The sequence below is a fragment of the Pogona vitticeps genome, chromosome 6, assembly GCF_051106095.1.
Source record: "Pogona vitticeps strain Pit_001003342236 chromosome 6, PviZW2.1, whole genome shotgun sequence".
Taxonomy (NCBI): domain Eukaryota; kingdom Metazoa; phylum Chordata; class Lepidosauria; order Squamata; family Agamidae; genus Pogona; species Pogona vitticeps.
The window spans coordinates 26,477,043-26,498,392 of record NC_135788.1 but is presented as its reverse complement, the minus strand read 5'-3'; the positions used below and the strand labels follow the sequence as shown (position 1 = coordinate 26,498,392).

General features: G+C 39.1%; 1 protein-coding gene across 3 annotated transcripts in view; it reads left to right on the top strand.

The window, feature by feature from the left end:
* The window catches only part of SLC25A13 (solute carrier family 25 member 13), a 139,403-nt gene that overhangs the window by 16,122 nt on the left and 101,931 nt on the right, over positions 1-21,350 (top strand). For all 3 annotated transcript variants that reach the window (XM_073003209.2, XM_073003208.2, XM_078378710.1), the window contains one exon: positions 20,140-20,193. In XM_073003209.2, coding sequence (XP_072859310.2) covers positions 20,140-20,193 — 54 coding nt within the window. The remainder of the gene's footprint in view (positions 1-20,139; positions 20,194-21,350) is intronic.

Sequence of the window (21,350 nt, the reverse complement as noted above, 5' to 3'; positions counted from 1 at the left end):
TTCCCACTTATTTTCCCACATTTGCTTTTTTTCTTTCCATATAAGAAAAATCCTCTTCAGTAAGGAAATATGACTTAATTCAATTGTGACATTAAATTGTTAGGAGTAAAAGCCATCTCTCTAAAAACATTTATTTATATCAGGCTGGATAAAAATCAATGATTTTTTTTAAAGAATTGAATTGATTTGAATCATGAATTAAATACAAAATCATTTTAAAATTTAAATTTAAAAAAATGATTTTTAAAATTGAAATAATAATATACAAAGTAAATTTTAATTTTAATTTAAATCGTGATTTATATCATTTGTAGGTTGTCTTTCTCTTAGTTAAGTGAGCCAAGGTAGGTAAAATATTAAAATAGGTAAAACTAAACCCTCAATAAATGACTGATTAAATGCCATGCAACTGTTGTTTCTTATCCTAGTGAGCTTATGTGCGGCCTTCTAGATGTTGTCAATCTACAGCTATAATCATCACTTACTGCTGGCTCTCCTAGCTAAGGCTAATGGGAACTGCAGTCCAGCCGCATCGTGTGGTCCACGACTTACCTCCCCTTGCTAAATTAGGATTATAGTTTAGCTTTTTAGATGCTGCATTCTGCATGTAGGTTGATCAAACAGGGAGACAAAATATACCCTCAACTGACATTTTTGGCAATTGCAAACTATTCTGTTTCATCACATTCTGACCTAACAATAGTAAGTATAGCTCACCCGTCAGGATGATAAAATGTTGTGGCATACCTATTTGTTTTTGAATGTTCTGTGTCTTTTCATAGTCTACACAGTGACTGTCATAATCTCTAAACCAAGTAATTGCCATTAGAAAGAGACCATAGCTCTATAGCAGAGCACACACTTTATATGCAAAAAGTTGTAGGATCAGTGACAGCAGTGGGTCCCAGGGGACTAAAATAAGCCCCAGATCTGCTGAAGTAGTATCTGACTTGGTGTAAGGCAGCCACTTACATGTTCCATTGAAATTACTTTAGTTGAAGATGGCTAGTGTTGAATGATGTTTTCATGGAGTGAAAATGCAATTTAAATTTTTGCTGTATACTTTTTGTTTGAAAAGCATCCATCCATCTCAGTCCTTTCCTGAGATATCAAGCTGCCCTTGAAGAAGCAGTTTATTTTGGAATAAAAGAAATGGAAACTGTAGCTTTGTTAAAACACTAAAAAGAAAGCTGCCAGTACATTTTTCATAACATTTTAAAAATAATTTCATGCACTTTACAGTGCCTTAGAAGCACACAGCTGAGTCATATACTACACCAAAAAATGTTGCTTTGGTCTGCATAAGCGATGGTGAAGTAGGATAAAATTGCTCATAAGAAGTAGGCTCCTGGCATTTATCTATCTTTTGAAAAAGAAAACAAGAAAATAGCACTTGGAAGTGGGAGTGGACATGTAAAAATGATGAATGTTGCTAAGATGTGCAGCAAGAGAAAAATGAAATGTAAAAATGTTTGAACAATGTCTCTTCAAGTTATGACTGACAAATAGATTGTAAATCTTAGAAGGACTTGACTGTTGTACTTGGTAGAATAAGAAACATTTGATAAGCCTATTTTTAAAATAAAGAGGCTTGGGATCCAATTCAAAGGACCCCAAGCTTCTTTACTTTATGGAAAATGGCATATAGAACACTGTTCACCTGGGGATGCAGCATTGTCAAGTCAGGTCAGCTCTTCTTGATTGGTAGAGGTGATGACATTCTGTGCCATCACCTCTACTTGTGAGTCCCAATACTTCATGGGACTCACAAGGGTCATAGTCTTGCTGTCCAATATATGGGTCTTTTTTTTAAAAAAAATACTTCTGCAGGTTATTGTTATTTTCACATCATTGTCTGTTTTGCTGGAGAAGAAGGTTCTTGATTCACCTGCATTGAGGTGGGAATTATCTAATTGCACTTTACAACTAGGGAGGCTGACAGGTTGATGAGAACTGGAGTCACAGCTTTAGATGGCCACATGGTCTCTACGCTGACCTACAGGGGCATTTCATATCTTGATTCTTTGAGTTGAGCTCCCTTATCTCTCAAAATCCCATTGAACAGGGTTTGGAAATTGTTCTTTTATGTAGGAATTGTCACCATAGCTCTGCTACACTGGATAATCTAAATCAGATTATATTCTCACAACTGAATTTGAATGAGTTTCACATATCTATTAATGTTCTCCTCTCTCTCTCTCTCTCTCTCTCTCTCTCTCTCTCTCTCTCTCTCACACACACACACACACACACACACACACACACACACACACACACACACACACACACACACACACACACACACACACACACACACACACAGAGAGAGAGAGAGAGAGAGAGACAGACACAGACACAGACACAGACACAGACACAGACACAGACACAGACACAGACACAACTTTCTGATTTCAAAAAGTCTGCCATAGTGTGTAAGTCTGGATAGACAGTGTCTCTTAACAGTTGCAAATTAGTGCTATGTTGATGTTGACTTTATATTCTAAAATTTTAAAAAAGGAATGTAGCAATGATTAGGTTTTGAATGGTCAATGTTGGTGGTTGGTCAGTGCATAACAAAGCTTCAGCGTTTTTCTCCAGGACAATCCAACACTGCTCTTGAAAAATATTAGTACAGCATAACTGTGCAATTCTTGTGTTGTGTTTAAACTGTATTAAGTGCAGTTCCTACATTTCACGTTATGTAGACGCTTGAGAGTTTGGTACAAGGAATATCTATGTACAGTAGTTTGCCTAGGCATGAGACTCTCATTTCTTTTGGATTGCAACTCCAGAATTAATCAGGAATTCCCTTGAGCATAATTCTGGGAGATGCAGCCCTCCTCCAAAAAAAAATACATGGCCAAAAGCAGCTGTCCCTACCTACATTCTTTGTCTCTAGTCGCCATTCTACTTGTTTAAAGATGAAGGAAACTGTTCTGGTGGTCCCTTGTGATTCCCAATACTTCATGGGACTCACGAGGCTCATAGTCTTGCTACCCATTTGTTTCTATACTGGCATTTCCAAAAGTGCTACCTCTCCCATATGCCCTTGCATCTCACACAAAGCATTGTGCCCTTCCAGGCAACATCAGGGGTAGATTATGTCAAGGAAGCCAGTGGTCTATGTGGAGGCAGGGTCAGAAGATCAAATCCCTAGGACTTACTGGGTTGCAAGAACTATGACAATCCACCACTTCCCTCATGCTTCTCTGTTGCCATGTGAGCCTCAATGAAACCAGGAAGCCTCTAATTAACTAACAGTGGTGCCTCGCTTAACGATTACCTCATTAAATGATGAATCCACTTGACGATGAGGTTTTTGCAATCGCTATAGCGATCGCAAAACGATGTTTTAATTGGAAAAAATCTCTTATCGATGATCGGTTCCCTGCTTCGGGAACCCATTTTTCGCTTAATGATGGTTTAAAAACAGCTGATCGACGGCTCTCAAAATGGCCGCCCGCCGTGCAAAATGGCTGCCCGCTGTTTTTAAGACGGATTTTTCGCAAGACAGGCACTGGAAAATGGCCACCCTAAGGAGGATCTTCGCTGGACGATTAGGTATTTAGCCCATTCAAACACATTGAGCGGTTTTCAATGCGTTTCATTGGGTTTTTTCCCCACTTGACGATGATTTCGCTCTACAGCGATTTTGCTGGAACAGATTAACGTTGTCAAGCGAAGCACCACTGTATAGATGTTTGAGCCAGGAGACTGTGGGTGCCAGTTTTGCAGTAGTAAAAGTTTAAAAAGGAAGATGCTATGTGTAACAAGAAGACAGGATAGAAATGGGTTCTCAAAAATGGCTCAGTTTTCTAAGTAGGCCCAACAGTAAAACCCAGCATGCTTTGAAAAGGCTTGAGGGGCAGTCAGAAACACCTTGATTCTAGAACACACATGAATCACTGTGCTTTTGATGAAGTTGATAACCTAAGTTTTCTAGTTTGGATAAAATGAGATACAGTGATTAATTCAAGACTTGTTGGTTTCAAGAGGGCAAAAAGAGTAACAGAAGCAAAATTAAGTGAGTGTGGCACATAATAGCAGGTGCGTAATTTATGATAACTATGTTCCTACATTATGTCTACTGGCATACATAATTTCTCAGTGGCATATTTAAAACAAATGATGGGGGGTATCTTCTCATTGATAATCTAGTTTTGTTTTTCTATTTCTTGCTTATTTAAATTTGAGCAAAATCCATTTGCACAGGTCACTGTACTGATTATTTTATTTTTAAGGAAGATTCCTTAACCTGAAAACTGTTCCCCTTACTGTTTAGATAGTATACAATAACAGTGTTACTTGGGTGTTGCCCACATCCCTTGAAAAATGCCTTTTATTCTTTTTTAAGATCCAAGAAATCGATTCATGCTTTGTACCCACTCACATACTGAGTTTACAAAGGTGTAGCAGTTTGAATAGACATACGCAGACAGATCAAATTATAAATACAACCTTTAAAAGTTAACTTCCATGCTCAATGAGAAAGAAAACATAACATTGAAACAAAATGCATTTACCTGTCAGTTATTTTTACAGCATTCCTGTCACACAGTTATTAGTTGGGCACTTTACTGGATTTTATTTTTTCCAGCCCAGTTCCTTCTCCTATTTATTCTCCAATAAGATTCAACAAAGAAAGAAAGTCCATAACAAACTTTAACAAATAATTTCATTTCCTGTACACATTACTATTCTGGCTAGATAGCTCAGGGACAAGGAGCAATTGAGTGTGGAGCCTGGAGTTGGGAATTCGATTCCCAGTTGTACCTTCTGGGAGAAGAGGTAGTCAATGTAGACTGGGGCAAGATATACAGTCCCAGCGCTCCTCCAGAAGAAGGGACTGGAAAACCACTTCTGAGAACCCTGTGTTTTGGAAACTAGTGAAGGGGTTGCCCTAAGTCAGATTCAGTCAGATGGCACACATTTATTATTGTTACCCTTTACAGTAGGGCCATGCTATCTATGGGGGATCAGTACCAAGCCCCTTTCCCCCGTGGATGCTGAAAATAGTGAACCACATACATAGCATGGTTGCTCACTCCCTCTAATGACCAGTACTGGTAAATACACCATGGAAATATGTATAAATATGTATTTCTGGGTTTTTTAAATTTAATGTTTGCAGGCAAAGGATAAGTGAATTGGATACTGATCCCATGGATACGGATCTCATGGAGGGGATTTTTCCTACTGTACTCAGTTTGCATTTTAAAGTACAGTGGTGCCTTGCAAGACGAATTTTAATTCGTTCCGTGGTTAATGTCTTGCGAAAAATTCATCTTGCGAAACGCATTTTGCCATAGGAATGCATTGAAATCTAATTAATGCGTTCCTATGGGCAAAAAAAGTCAGAATAAAGTCCAATTTGGTTTACAAAACTTTAACTTTTTAAACATCATAGAAAAACATTTAAAAATCAGCAAACATGAGGCAGGAACAAAAAACAGAAAACATTTGTCTTGTGAAGCACGGCCATAGGAACATTTGTCTTGTGAGTCATCAAACCCCCCATTACCAAAACCATTTGTCTTGTGAGTTTTTTGCCCTGCGAGGCACCACTGTGCATGACCAGTTTGCAGTGACATTGAAACTTTACAGTGTAGAGGTGGACATAATGTGGACCATGGGCCACGTATAACCCAAGATTCTCCCTCCTGCAGTCCCCACCTTATCACTGGAAAAGATTGTGTGTGTGTGTGGGGGGGGGGTAAAGTACCCATTTACTTTCTTGGAAGCCTTCAGGAATATTTTTTTCCTCCAGTTAGAAGCCCAAAAATGTTCTACAAAAACCTGAAATGAATATCTGGATCTCTAGAGCTAGTTTGCCACTGTTTTACAGCATTGAATTTACAGGTGCCCACCATGATGTTAGCCATGACTGGTAGTAACATTTCATTACGAAATGCTTTTTCTTCACCCCTTGTTCGTCAAGTTATATTATAGATGAGGGAGAACTTTAAGATTTTCCTCTGGGCTTGCTTCCCTTTTTCTGTAAACTGCTTTAGTTTACAATGATTCCTTCAACTTTTTTGAGAGGGAACAGCACTAGCTAACCATTGGCAGTCCAAATGCGCACAAAGAAGTTGGTAGTGCCACCTGTGCCAGCCTCATCCTCAACATTTCTGTGCTTGTTACACAACAAACCACTTTCTGTATTCTGTTTATGCTCTGGGGAGGCAGACATTTGGAAGGAATTACCAGAAGTTTGGAAGCAGGTTAATCACAAGTAATGATAGTTCTTAATAGTTTCCACAACAAACAGTATACCAGGAACAAGATTTAAACAAACATCAAGAATTCTAAGCAAAATGGGGCTAATGAAAGCCTTATACATCCTTTAAGGAATTGTTTAATATTACTTCTGAATGGCTCTAGGTTTCCTTTCCAAGAAAGCTCAAACAGCATTTTCTTCTACATAAAATTAAAGACCAGGATGTAATGTTGAAATCAGAAATAAAAAAGATTGCCTTTGTTTCCCCCTTGGACTACATCAGAGATTCTGATCTGGTGCAAAAAGTAACTTTTCCAGCCTCTGGAATTTTTAATAATAAATATTATTCAGTGGTTACTCATTAGGCATTCAGAATGAAGAGGGAGTAGGTTTACAAATGTTATGTACCCCATATCCCCACAGAAGAAGTTTTGATGTTTAGCTTGAAACTGTGGTGCCCCCTCCTACAGGGCTGTTGCTTGTAAGAAATCTTGACCTCATTTGGATTTGTTTTCGGAAGTATTAGGAATGGGCAGCTTGTAGCATTCAGAATGGTGTTGGATGGCAACTGCAATCATTACTTGCATTTGGCTGTACTGGCTGCAGGTAATAGCTAGAATCTGTCAGTATTCACATAAGGTTTGCTTTATTTGCTGTGGCTAATTGTGGCTAATTGACAAGGTGCCAGTGCCCATCTTAGTTGCACAGTTGGGCACTAGAGATGGTCATGAACTGCCACCAATCCATCTCATATTTGGTCTTCCTCTTTTCCAGTTGCCTTCAACCCTTCTCAGAATTACTTTTTTTCCAATGAATCTTGCTTTCTTATGATGTGCCCAAATTAGGACAGCCTCAGTTTCATCATTTTGCCACCAGAGATAGATCAGGCTTGATTTGATCTAGGACCCACTCCTTTGTCTTTCTGGCAGTCCAGGATACCCAGAAAGCTCTCTTCCAGCACCATATTTCAAATGGTGAAAACTGGACAGCTTTCTTCACTGTCCAGTTTTCACACCCATATATGGTGATCAGAAATACAATAGTGTGGATGATCTTGGCCTTCATCTCCAGTGACTCACCCTTACTCTTAATGATATTTTCTAATTCCTTCATTATTGCCCATCCAAATCTCAGTCCTCTGATAGCTTGGCTGCAGTCTCTCTTTGGATTTATGATTGAACCAAAGTATAATTTTTTTCACTATGTCAATTTCTTTATTGTCAACATTAAACATTAAAAGTTGTATCGTTCTTCTGTAGTCATGATTTTTGTCTTTCTCTTTATTTTGTCCTGATCAGACAGTGTACTTTCCTGTTGGTCTTTCAGGATTCCTAATTTAGGCTTAAACTTCCCTTTGATTTCTTGGATATTCTGGAACAGATCTATTGTTTTTCCTCTTTTATTATTCTATTTCTTTGCACTGGTTATTATAATACAGGGGTGCCTCGCACAACGAGTGCCTCACACAACGATAAATTCACACAACGATGGCTTTTTCTGAAAAATTTGCCGCCTCACACAACGATGTTTCCTATGGGGAATTTTCACACAACGATTTTGGGACCATGCTTCACAGAACGATTGCATTTTGGGTCCCCTGGTTCACTTAACGATGTTTTCAAAAAAGAGCAGGAAAGGTGGCTGTTTGGCAATGCTAATTTGTTCTTCTAACTGCCTGTACCCAGGATGCATTGCGCCTGTGCAGGGAAGGGATAAAAAACCTTCCCCATGCATCCTGGGTTTACCTTCCCACATGCAGTTCAAAGGTTGGTTTTGCCTCTTTGCTCTGTCTTGTGGGTGCTTTCTGTGCTGGAGAACTTTCAAAGGTAAGCTTGCATTTCTTCTCCTGGGTGGGTGGTGGGTTTTACAGTGTATCTGTACTGTACTGTATTGCAAAACTCTGATGATTTTTGCAAGGGGGAATTTGGGTCTGTCTGGCTTTGGTTATGGGGTTTTTTTTCATTGGGGAAATTGCAGGGGGTTTTTTGGCTGGGGGTTTCTGTGGATTTGTGTGGGATTTGAATGCCCAAGTTCAAACCTGATTTTAATTTTTTTTCCTGCATGCTGCTTCTTGGTTGTGGGGGGGGTTATGCTTTGTGTGTGTGGAATTCTGCAAGGAAATGGTTGCTGTTCTCTTGTGGCCATGCCTGCCTCTGGGATTTGGATGCCCAAGTTCAAATCTGATTTAAAAAAAAATTTAACTGCTGCCATGCTGCTTCTTGGTTGGGGGGGTCTATGCATCTCAATGGGGCAGAAAATTTTTTACCAAAAATTAACGAAGACTCAGAAACTGTTTTAAATGCTTGGACTCGTTAGTGCAGCTTGTGAAACCTTTGCAAACTTAATCTGGTTTTGTTCTGAGTCTTTGTTAATTTTTGGTGAATTCTTTTCTCCCCCATTGAGATGCCTTGAAGCCTACTCAATGCATTTGAATGGTGGATACATTGTTTCACACAACGATGTTTCCTATGGGGATTTTCGCTTAAGGACGGCAATCCGTTCCAATTGGAATGGATTATACGGTTTTCAATGCATCTCTATGGGAAATGGTGTTTCACAGAACGATGTTTCACAGAACAGTGTTTTTTTTTTTTTGAACCAATTAACATCGTTGTGCGAGGCACCACTGTAGTTCTCTTTGTGTTGACGTCATAGTCGTCAGGATTCTCACCCTATTTCTGTCACCTTTTCCTTTGCTTCTCACTTTTCCTTAGCAATTTTAATTGTTTTTTCCATCGACCTTTCAGGTTTTTCTTTCCTTTTTACCATAGGAATTGTCTTTTTGCAGTTTTCCCTAATACTGTATCTCTGGTTTCAGTTCACATTTATTCTTGCTCAATTGAATTTAGTAATGTGAATCTGTTCTTTATGAGGACTTCAAATTCTTCAGAAATGTTCAAATTATATTTTGGCACTAGGATTCTTTTAGTGATCTTCTTCAATTTTACTGTTATATTTGATACTAACAGTTTATGATCAGTATCACAATCTGTTCCTGGTCATGTTTTGTTTCCTACTTTTGCATTCCAGTCACTTATGATTATAAGCAAGTCTTCTTTTGGTGTGTGATTAATTTCTTCCTGAATGCTTGTATAAAAACTTTTAATTCCACCTTCTTCTGTTTCTGGAGCACAGATTTAATTTATGATTTTGTTGATAGGTTTTCCCGGAAGTATGATGGATATTATTACATGAGATCTTACAATATAGCCCCTATCTGCCTGTGCTATATCTTGCCTCATTATTAGAGCCACTCCATTTCTCCTGAATTTGTCATTTCCAGAGTAAAACATTTGGTAGTTGTCTGACTGAAGGTATCCCATTCTAATCCAGTTTAGTTCACTGATACCAAACACTGCGACATTTAAACATTCCATGTTTTCAAATTTTATTTTTGCTTTACGGTTTCCAATTTGACTTGATTCATACTTAAACTGTTCTGTTGTCCAACTACATTGTGCGTTGTGCTGCATTGGATTTTCCTTTCTGTGCATGTCAGCCACTAGATGTCGTTTTGGCTTTAATCTAGTTGCATCATTAATTACAGTTCTATTTGTACTTGACCTTTGCTCTTACCCAGTAGTTCACTGGTTGCTTTCTGACCTGGAAGTCTCATCTTCCAGCATTATCTCTCATTTCATTTTGGACAATTTCTTCATAGGATTTTCAAGGTAAGAAAGGTTCAGCTATGGTTTACGATTGTCTTCTTCTCCACAGTACTAAGAAAGGTTAGCATGACTGTTGCTGCCATCATCTGTGAAATATCCTCCACTAGTGTCACCTTCAGCTATCACTGCTGCTCAGCACCTACCCTTCTGAAGTTTCTCTTACCCATCACCACTGGAACTATCCATTCTCTTCTGTTGATGTGACTGTTACTCCTGAAGAGGGTGAATGCATCTTAGTGTGGTGCTTCGGCTGTGATCATTCTGCCTTTGGTGGCCCTACTAGGAGTCTAAGCTAGTAATAGAATATGGTCTTCTGATACTCTTTGCTTCTCTGACACACTCAGACCCATTAAGGCGTGCATCTAAGAAGGGGATGCAGAAGCTGCCAATGTTTTTTTAAATGCCAATTGTTTGTATGGATTTTTGAAAAAGGAATACTGTAGGTTTAAGTCAGGAATTTCTAACATAACCTTATATGCATTTGGAGAAAATGGCCCTAAAGAAATGTATTCTAACATGTTCAGAGTGCTTTGTGTCCCTCTTATAGCTTGAATGGTAAAAATACCTGTAGTGACAATTGGTTCAGTCACCACTTCACTTTATAAGATGAGAAAACTTTGAGCACCAGCATGTATTTTTGGAAGCCAAGTGCATGAGAAACAGACTGTCTATCTTTCACTGCTTGTTGGTATGCTTCCCAGAAAGAGGAAAAGAGTGGGTGGTGGGCTCTACCTAATGTGTTTCATCAGTTTAGCATTTGAAGGTTAAACTTGTGTTTTCTTCAAGTACAAGAAGTAACAGATGTAGAAAGATGATGGATGCCCGTGTTGTTATGCCATAGTCGTAGTGGAAGGTGTGTGGGAGGAGAAAGACATGACTTCAAAAGATCGATGGATTGGAAGGCTTCCAGTTTTGATTAAAAGCTGCCAGGCAGGCTTATAGAGATTTTTTCCTTGGATATTATTTAAGTTATTTAAGTATATTTGCTTTCCTCTACTTTTGTTTTCAGTTCAAGTACTATCTAATGTAATATTATGTGTGTTCTTAAGCACGTTTATATGCGATTGTCTTGTTCTCTTCTCTAAAATAAACCTGTAGCCCTTACTTTGTATTCTTAACTATTGATTAAAGTCTCTTCCTCTCGATCCTGGCTATTGTTGTATGTATTGACCAAATTAGAATGGTAAGCTCCGTGGGGTCAGGGATCTGCTTTATTTGCTTAAGAAAGTCTGTAAAGCACCACACCCAGTGATGATGTATGAACAATAATGAAATACATCTCTGTGTACCTGCTAGATGGAAACTTCAGAGATGGCTCCAATTGCAGGCTAGTACAACTTGTGGCCCACCAGCCATGTATTTTGCACTGCTAGATGCTTGGCAAGTTCTCATTATTTTTTCTTTAAGGCCCAGACAGACAGGCAACTAAAATAGTCGGCTTCTCAAGGTCCTGGCAGGGTGTTTACCATCTCTTCAGGGCTAGTTGGACACCTTGATGCTGTCTAGTAGCTACTAGCAGACGTTTGGGTGGTTGTTGCTGCTCCCTTACTGTTCAACACTAGTTTTGACTCCCTCTCCTGCTGTAGTGCTGCTGAGTGAGAATACATGCCCAGGCGAATTATTTGCTGAATGGGAAGCTACAGTTCACAAGCATATTGCTCTTTAAGTACAGTGATTTATGGGGAGAAAGGTATGTGGATTCAGTGGGCACCTGTGTTGAAATGTCTAGCATCTTTGCTTAGTGGGAAGCAGAGAGATGCTATGTTAGGAAGAAAATATTTTACCTAGGCAAAATAGCTATGTTATTGTACTTGACAGTGAAATACGTTCTAGCAGCTTTCAAATTCTTTCAGTGCCAAAAACTTTAACCCCAGTTATGATTGGATGTTTGAAATCCGTATACACCATGTAGATCCCCACTCTGCTCCTTCGTCATCCAGCTCTTTTGCTGTCTTTAGTAGTCAGTTCTATCAAAGACCTTATTTTCTGTCAAGTAAACTGCTTTTCTCTTGCACTAGGTACTCTGGTATTATATGACTCTGTCCATATCATATCTTATCACTTGGAAAATCTGTGAATATTCTATGACATTGCCATACAGTGGTGCCTCGCTAGACAGTTACCCCGCATGACAGTTTTTTTGCTAGACATTGGCTTATTGCGATTGCTATAGCGATTCGCAAAACAGCGATTCCTATGGGGGCATTTCGCTGGACAATGTTTGGTCCCTGCTTCGCAAACCGATTTTCGCTAGATGACGATTTTGACAGCTCCCTCCACACTCGCAAACAGGTGTTTTCAGGACATAAGCTTCACAAAACAGTGATTTAAACAGCTGACCGGCGGTTCGCAAAGCGGCTTTCCTATGGCCGATCTTCACTAGACAATGATTCTTCCCCATTGGAACGCATTAAACTGATTTCGAGGCATTCCAATGGGGAAATGCTTTTCGCTAGACAATAATTTCGCTAAACAGCGATTTCAGTGGAATGGATTATCATCGTCTAGCAAGGCACCACTGTAAAATATCCTACCAGGAGTATATCTATTGCTGGTGAAGGGATGGAAATAGTGTGGTCCTGAGGCTGTTATTTTTTTTTAAGTCTCTGATCCTAGGATCCCCCTATTTAACCATCAAAGTTGCTCATCCTTGCCCTACTGGATGGTTTTGGGTTTTGGACACAACTGGATTAGTCTAGGTTACCAATATGGTGGGTTCTTCAACAAGCTGTCCTCAGTGCCATGAACAGGTACAAATCCTGCTGAGCAGTTTCTATCATTGATGAAATATTAGCAGCACATTGCACTACATTTTAGTTTTCATTCAGGAAAAAAAAATCAAACCACTAGCTGGGAGCTATAAAGTCCAAAATGTTGTTATCCCATTCCCTGTCATGATCTCTAGGACTTAAGACTGTCAGCTAGTAATCTCATAATAATGTTTATAAATGTGCCGCATTCAGTCAATAAGCACACTTTAATCATAGATTCTCTTAGGATTTGCCCTGACGCTGCTACTTTCCCCTTTTCTTCCTCAGTTCCTTTTCTGTCTAATTTTAATTTTAACTTGTAAGCTTCAGTTTGAAAGCATGTTAGGGCATTGCCCAGTCCCTTTGTGCTGTTTATTACATAATGCACAGTGATGATGCTATAGATATAAATAATAATGAAACATAGGAAAAGATCCTTGGTGGCAGCCCAAAAGCTGTGGTGTTGCCTCCCTAATCTTACCAACAGCTAAGTTAAAAGCACAAGCTTTGATCCCTGACACCTATTCTGAATAAATGCAGTAGCACTTATTAAAAATAATTTCCGCCTGACACGAAGAATCAAAGGACTGGTTTCCAGTTGTCATTTGACTATTCGCTGCCTGCTGATATTTTCCCCTTTCAGTCATTTCAGTACTTCTCATCCACCATCCTATATTTTAGGGTGTCATATCCAGAGCACAACACTATATTTCAGGGACTGGGATTTGATTATAGTAGTATACCAGGGAAAATGTCTAGCTAGCCATTAAGAAGGGCAGGTGATCCTTTTATAGAGGGTGGATGCTACTGTTTGGACCTCAAATGTTCAGCACTGTTATCGTCTCTGTACCCTCTTTGTCTAATCAGACAATTCGAAATATAGGACACTTGGCTGCTTTCTGCTTGTAAACCTGCTGATTGCATTTTGTGGCATGCCGTGCCGTCTGTATCAGTTCATCACTCGGTACTGCAATCAAGGTTCTTAACTTGGACTCTGACAGTGCTGAAAAGGAACAAGGGCTATCCATCCTGAAGAGGATGCTGGCATCAGGTGTACTGGTGCCAAAATAAAAGATGGGAAAGCAGGGCGCAGGATGATGAATTCTGTGCACCTGTTTGTACCTTTTCTCCCCGCTAAACCCCCTCCCAGAAAATAGTCCACAATGAAGAACAGTTACTCAGGTTAAGTTGGCCTGTCTTATAGAGCTCATTATTATAGCATGGACTAAGAAAGCTGCAAGTGGGATCTACCATGAAATGTTGCAGTGCTCAGGGTTGCTGTTCAAGATGATGGCCAGCCATGCCCTTTTGCACAATCTTCCATTCCCACTCCAGTCTTTCACCTTTCTCTGCCAACAACTAGTATTAATTGTTGACTTCACATGTTCAGCTCTCACTGAGACCTTTTGACTTTTTCACTATAACGTTTGCCCTTCTTTTGCAAATCTTGGTGTGTGCCCCCCCGGTCTACTGATCCCTCTCTCTTATTTGTTTATTTATTTTATTTATACCCCGCCTTTCTGGTCATTGCGACCACTCTAGGCGGCTTCCAGACAAAATAAAGAGTAAGATATACATATAGCAAAATGAAAATTATAAAACAATAAACAATAAAAAGATTCTTCAAGATGGAAAAATAACAAAAAATAAGTGGAGAAAGGAAAAAAATTAAGTATTGACTGGAGGGAAGGCCTGCTTAAACATCCAAGTTTTTAGTTGGGTCTTAAATATACCCAGCAATGGGGCCGCACGAATCACTGGAGGGAGGTTGTTCCACAGGTGAGGAGCCACCGCCGAGAAGGCCCGATTTCTTATTTTTTTCCTTCCGGGCCTCCCTCGGTGTCAGGCCCCTCAGCCTCATCTCCTGACTCGATCGAGTGATACGGGTAGATCTTGGTGGAAGTAGGCATTCTGTCAAATATCGAGGCCCTAAACCGTTTAGGGCTTTACCCACCTATGTCTTGTGACATAGGTGGGTAACATAAGGATCCAAATTAAGTAACAATTTCCTATTATCAACATAAATACAATGTACTAAAGAGGAAATCTATGCAAAATATTTTAACTGTTCTGTATAAACTAATTTAAAAGCCATCATGGAATTTATTATAAATACAAGTCATACTTTATAAAATTGCAATACAGTACTGCAGTTAATGCAGAAAAAGGCTAAGTTGAGCCTGAGTGTTTATTTTTACTCTGTTTGCACATTAATCTGCATTTTAAAAAAATAGCCCCGTGAAATCACATTTAAATAAGTCGTAGAATTGTATTTTTGAAGCAGTTTTCTCACAGTATTTTTAAGCATACTTTCTTTCAAGATCTATGTTTATAAATATATTTTGTTATAAGGACACATCTTGTGACCCTTTTAAAAATCCAAGCACTGCATTGCAAAATTCAACATGGGAAATCAGAAAGGCTATTGTTTTCTCATCTGCAGCAGGAGTTGTGCTGTCAAGTCAGCTGACATTTAAAGCAAAGCCAGGAAAATAATCTGAGCATAAACCTTTATTAATTCCACTTGTTTTGGAAATCTAATAATAAGAATTGTGTGCTGTGAAGTTGATTCCAATTTAGTGAACCTTTCCAGGGTTTTTTGGGTATAGATTGCTCAGAAATGGTTTTCAGTTCCCTTCTTCTGAGAGTGCCCTGAGACTATGCAGTTTGGCTAAGGCTGCATAGACTGTCTTTTCTCCACAGAGGCACAGTTGTGAATCAGGTTTCCAATCTCTGGCTTTGTAGCCAAATAGATACCTAACTGCCCAGACCGCTTTTTTTGGAAGTCTGCATTGGAAGGGACCAGTGTGGTCTCCTATTTACTAGAAATTAATTGTGCCCTACTGTTCCATACAGTTCTGGCAGCTTTCATAATTACTTTTTTTTTGCGTAGGGCTTGGGATGGGATGTCTTTCATGCTGAAATGTTATTTTTTGGCAGAAAGCCGGACTTCTGAAATGTTGTGTGATCCTTTTTGTAGAAACTGGAAGAGTGGCATGAGGTCTTTTTCTATGGAGAAGGAAAGGTATCTTACCATGGTTGCTGGATTCATTGAATTCAAGTCCAGTCTACCACAGAGAGCGCAAACCCTTGTGAATGTGCTCTTGAGCAAATAACTGTCTTAGCACAAGATTATGACACTTAGGTCAGCATGTTCACTTGGATAACACACATTTTCAGGTTTTCTACCCCACAATTGCTCATGCCGTTCTGGTGAGTTTTAAAAGGGGAAACTGCCAAACATCATTAACCCCCAAATAGCTAGCATCCCGTAAGTAGACTAAAAATATCCAGTTCCTTTCCAATGGGCTAATGTATTTTGCTATCCAGTGGATAATTCTAATGAGAAGCATGGGCTAAATAAAGTAAGAGGATGGGACTTGATTTTGTAAAAGATTTTTCCCCCTCACAAGAAACATTTCACATTCTTGTGTTTCTGCCTGGTGTAACACGGATGAATGTCACCATGTCAGCATCAATGAAATATTATGCCCATTCATTACTCAGGCACAGAACAGAATATATTGTTAGAAAGGCAGCCCTGATGTTATGATAGGCAGCAAAGAATCTGCATCATACAATGATGTGTGTTTACAGTAATAGGACAAATTTCCTTTCTCCAAACCATTCAAAGTTACTGTTAAATAGCTTGCTGAATATAAAATGGTTGCTTCTAGAGTCACATGCAATATACTCTCATGACTTCCTAAAAGATAAATCCACATTAGATACAAAAACAGTATTGTTAGGACTGCTTCTAAAAGCCACTCCGGATCTGTATCTTTCCCATTAAGCCATGCTTAATGTTTGTGGGAGAAGTTTTGAGTTTTCATTGCACTTGGGAAAGAATCTGATAACAAACCACTTACACTAAAGATTATTGACTTGGGGTTCCATTGAGAAAATCAACGAATAGTTGAATTTTCTTTAATATCTTTTCCTGTTTTGTACTTTGAAAACCAACAATGTAGATTTTGCGTTTTTCCTTTTAAAAAAGCTAGTGTGTGATTAGTAGAATAGAAAAAAAAAGAAATATAAAGTGCTTCTGAAGTGCTTGGGCTTACTTTGAATAATAGATAACTTTTTAGAGAAAGTGAACGATTAACAAAATCACTGGTAAGTAGTTTTGCTGTACAACCAGAGCTGTAACTAGCAATCTTGGCACCTAAAGCAAATGGTGTCATCTCCTATCCTCTCTGCCATGAGTTCGAAGTATGTCCCCAATGCAGAAGGAGGAAGAGAATATTGTGTGTCCCAAAAAGAAAGAGAATGTTAATGCTTTTTTTTTTAAGGCAGATATGGTCAGGAGATATTCCTAACAATGATCAGTAAAAGCACAGAAAAATTTTGGAGCCTGGGGCAAACCCCTAGTTGCCTCAGCTTAGTTATAGCCTTGCTTAAAACCCTACTTTTTTCCAATAGAAGAGTACTGTGAACATTGGCTTGGATATTGTTATTGCTTTTTCTTGAGTCGCATCATTGTTCACAGTTGCAGATTCTTGTTGGGTCCCAATCTTGGGTTCCCAGATGTTCTTGGACTAGAACTCCTAGAAATCCTTGCCAGCACAGCTAGTTGTGAAGGCTTCTGGGATTTCTAGTCCATGAACATCTGTGGGTCCAAGATTGGGAACTACTGTGACATACCATTGCTATTAACCAATTGTTCAGCACCCTAATTAGATGTGAGCCTGTGCCACAACATTGCATCAGTTGCATATTGACTTGCAGCAAGTAACATAGTACAGTACTGAACAACTTGGCTAAAGCTGCTTTTCAGTGATGTATTACTTGCATCTGAGATGATGTATTAATGTGCAAATGTCTGGCCATTAGATGGGTAAAAATCTAAACACATACATACATACATACATACATACATACATACATACATACATACATACATACATACATACATACATACATACATACATACATACATACATGCTGATGCACTGTATGGGTGTGTTCCTTTGAATATTAAGGAAGGTGAGGCCCATTCCAACTAACCCTTGAAAGAAAACAAAAGAAAATATTTATTTACCCAGTGTGTTGTTAGTCTGTGGACCTCCTTGCCACAGGATGTGGTGATGGCATCTGGCCTAGATGCCTTTTAAAAGGGGATCAAAAAGATTCCTGGAAGAAAAGTCCATTGCAGGTTACAAGCCATGATGGGGATGTATAAACTCCAGGCTTAAAAGGAAGGTACCTCAAAATGCCAGATGCAGAGGAGTGGTATCAGAAGACTGGTATCTAGTTGTCTTTTGTGCTCCCAGAGAGATCTGGTGGGGCCACTGTGAGATACAAGAAGCTGGGCTTAGATGAGCCCTTGGCCTCATCCAGCAAGGCTCTTCTTATGTTCTTATGTTCTAAGCAATATGCATCCGAATCTTGTGTGTGTTTTCTTACAGATAAGTTATACTATATCTGATAGAATTTCATCAAAATATATGTAGGATTGCAACCCTTGATTCCTTGAGTTCATGTGAAAATTTGTGGGTCATGCCCTACTATTGCTCCCCTCCATACCAGTTTATGAGAATAAATGTTGTATTTCCCCACATTGGAAAGCAATGTGCCATGATGAGTTAATTTAAATCAGGTGTCCTAATGACACTAGCTGGAATCCTGTTGGTGTTCATAACTTGCCATAGCTAATTGCAGATAGATAAGATGCTAATTGCAGCTAATAGATAAGACATCACATGTCCAGGATATGCCGTGGTTCCTTGCCTTTTTAGCCAAGATGTTATGTGAACACTAGCAGGATTTTGCCTGCTATATCATATATTTCCTAAGCAGAGTTTTATTAATCTTTTTTTAAAAACTAGGATTTGTACATTTTGCCGGAGTTGTTCAATGGCAGAAGCCTTACGTGCTTTATTCTCCCCCCTCATGGAGAGAAAATTATTACAATAAACAATAACCATGGCTACGTGAGTGCTGTATCATGTTTGGAAACATTTTACCGTGTGAAATGCACCCCACCTTTCAGTGTTGCTCCTTTCATTTTTACTCTGTCTTGGCCCATCCCAACTCCCCTTTGAAAGAAAAAGGAGCAAGCAACGAATGTTGCTAGATCATAGAGCAAAGAAAGTGAAGATTGAAGGGCAAAACTCCACTCAGCACCCCAGTTGGTGACCACTGTCTCTTCATAGATTTGTTGGAAGGATATTGGACAGGGGCACATGCAAGGTGAAGGATGTACCTTATATCTTACCCTGGCCACTTTGTTTTGGCCTAACCCATTGCTGGCATATGCCATCTGAAACCCTTTCCAAATTGGAATTTAGCTCCTGGGCTGAAAATAGTTTATTTTGTTTTTTTCTAGAGTCTCCTTTTCTTTGATTCATGGTTCCAGGAGTTTTCCAGGAACAAAATGGTCTCCCCTTTTTTAGTGCAAATAAATGGCAGTGGAGAAGTTTCCGTGAGCTCCAGGAACTGCAAAATCAGATGGGGCACCATGTAACCTCCATGTTTCATGTGGCCCGTCCTGATAAAAGATAGGTTGCTACAAGCTGTTCTAGGATGACCTGTGTGCTACTCTCGTTGTAAGTCTCTCTGCAAGGGTTATTGTTAACTGTGTGTAAGAGGTTGCACATGTGTGCAATGGAGGCTGCACTCATGGCTGCATTAGTCTTTTGTCCTTAAAGAGTGTATCGGTGCTAGAAAAGAAGAGAGCTAAGGGTTAAGGATTTTCCAATTCTTTGGAATACAAGCTTGGAATTAGAAGAGGAGAAGGAAGTTGTTGAAATTCACTGTGTTGCAGATGTAATTTCTACATATCCAAGAGCAGTTACAGAGAGAACTACCTGAGTAATATTTGAAAGGGGCCCAGTGACCTAGTACTGCCATTATCAGCAAAGACAACCTTTGCCCTTATTTTCCATCATCTGGGAAGAACCTCAAGCCTCTGTTATTTCTGCCCCAAAATTTGAATCCAAGGGAGTGTAGGGTATATTTTTGATACCTGTCTTTTGTCTGTGGAACTTGTCTTGTGAAAGGCTTATTGAAGCCTTTCATAAGCCTTAGCATTTACTAGAAATAAATCAAGGCATCATTTGAAAATGAGTTTAGTTATCAGAGTGAGGCAGGTACATTTTCTTTTGGTATTAAACAATTAATACTGTAATGTTTCTGTTGAGTTCATGGTTGCCTGCCCCATGCCCTCAGGATTTAAACCTCATTTTGTAGAAATAGTTCATTACTACAGTTTATGATATCACACAGGTAAAGCCTTCCTTTTAGATTGTGTATACCTATTTAAGGTTTGTCAAATTGTTCAGGGGAACAGTTCCAGCAAAAACATTGAATAATTATGTGTAGCTGTTAAGCAAGTATTTATTTCTCATGTAAACCTCGCATAAACTGCTATCTAATTTATCTGAGGGGAACATTTTATTTTTCTTCAATCATTCCTTTGTTTGAATTACTCTCTCTTTTTTAATGACATTTTGACATCCTTTGTATAGACTGTGCATATTAATATGATTGTATTTACTTGTAGGTGGCTCAGACCAAGAGAGCTGATCCAGCTGAGTTGAAAACAATATTTTTAAAGGTATGTTAAAAGTAAATATTTTATCTTTTAAAGCCTTGGTTTTTTCATTTCTTTGGCTCTTATTGCATTATTCATCTCTTGATAGTCTTCTAACCATTAATCATTCACTGTATTATTACCATGTTAGATTTAAATACCACTATCAAAATTGAACAATGCTCTCCAAGAAGTCAAATACATTCTTGAGTGATTATTGTATAGACTCGGGAAATATAGCTATCTTGAAATTAAAATGTATTGCCCCACCCCAACAGAACAGGAATTTCAACATTTCCTAGAAGAAGGCGGTGGTGGTACAGAGAGACTCCTTTGGAAGATTTGGGCATTAGAACTACAGTGTATAACCTTTTTTTTCCCCAACAGTCTTTCCCCCCTCCCCTTTCTTAAAGCTTTGGAATATATGTGGCCAAGAGCTGAAGCTAATGCAGATCCAGTTGCCCTGCTCTTATGAGAGACCCACTGTGGATGTAGCTCCATCTAAATCAGTGACGGGAATAGTGTAACCCACCAAGACAGTTTTTGTGGCCTCTTGTGACCTCCTGATCAAAAAATACCTGATTTCTGGGGGGGGGAAAAGGCCCCTGTAGTGGTGATTCTCTTTCTCAAGAATCCTTGCACTTTTAAAAAGTGAGTGTTAGTATTTTGAGAAAACCTGAGCTGAATATCTGGCCATTTCTGGTTTCTTTTTCTACCTTTTCCCTAGTTTAGAGAGGTTTTGGTGCAGCTCATGGGGGGAATGGGAAAATAGTCTTCAGGAACATGACCTAAATGCTTGTCCTGTGGAATGTGACCTAAATGCCTGTCCTTGCTTAGCAATCAGGAGTAGGCTGCAGATTTATATGCTGCTCTAACCACACAAAACAGTGATTTGGCAGTACATTTCACAGTTGTTAAGAAGTATTTTAAACTGTGTCTCTAAAGTCTGGAATCCAAATTAGACTTTGGCAGAGCTTATAACGATGGAAATTATCTAATATTAATTATGCTCCATCAAGTCATTTCTGATTTAATGGTGAGCCTCCTAAGTTTTTCTAAGTATAAGGTACTCAGAACTAGTTTAGTAGTCCTCTTTCCTTTTGTGGTGACATTCTGGGACTGTGCAGCTTGCTCAACATGGCACAGATGACAAGGCACATAAACACATGCTCTGGGTGATT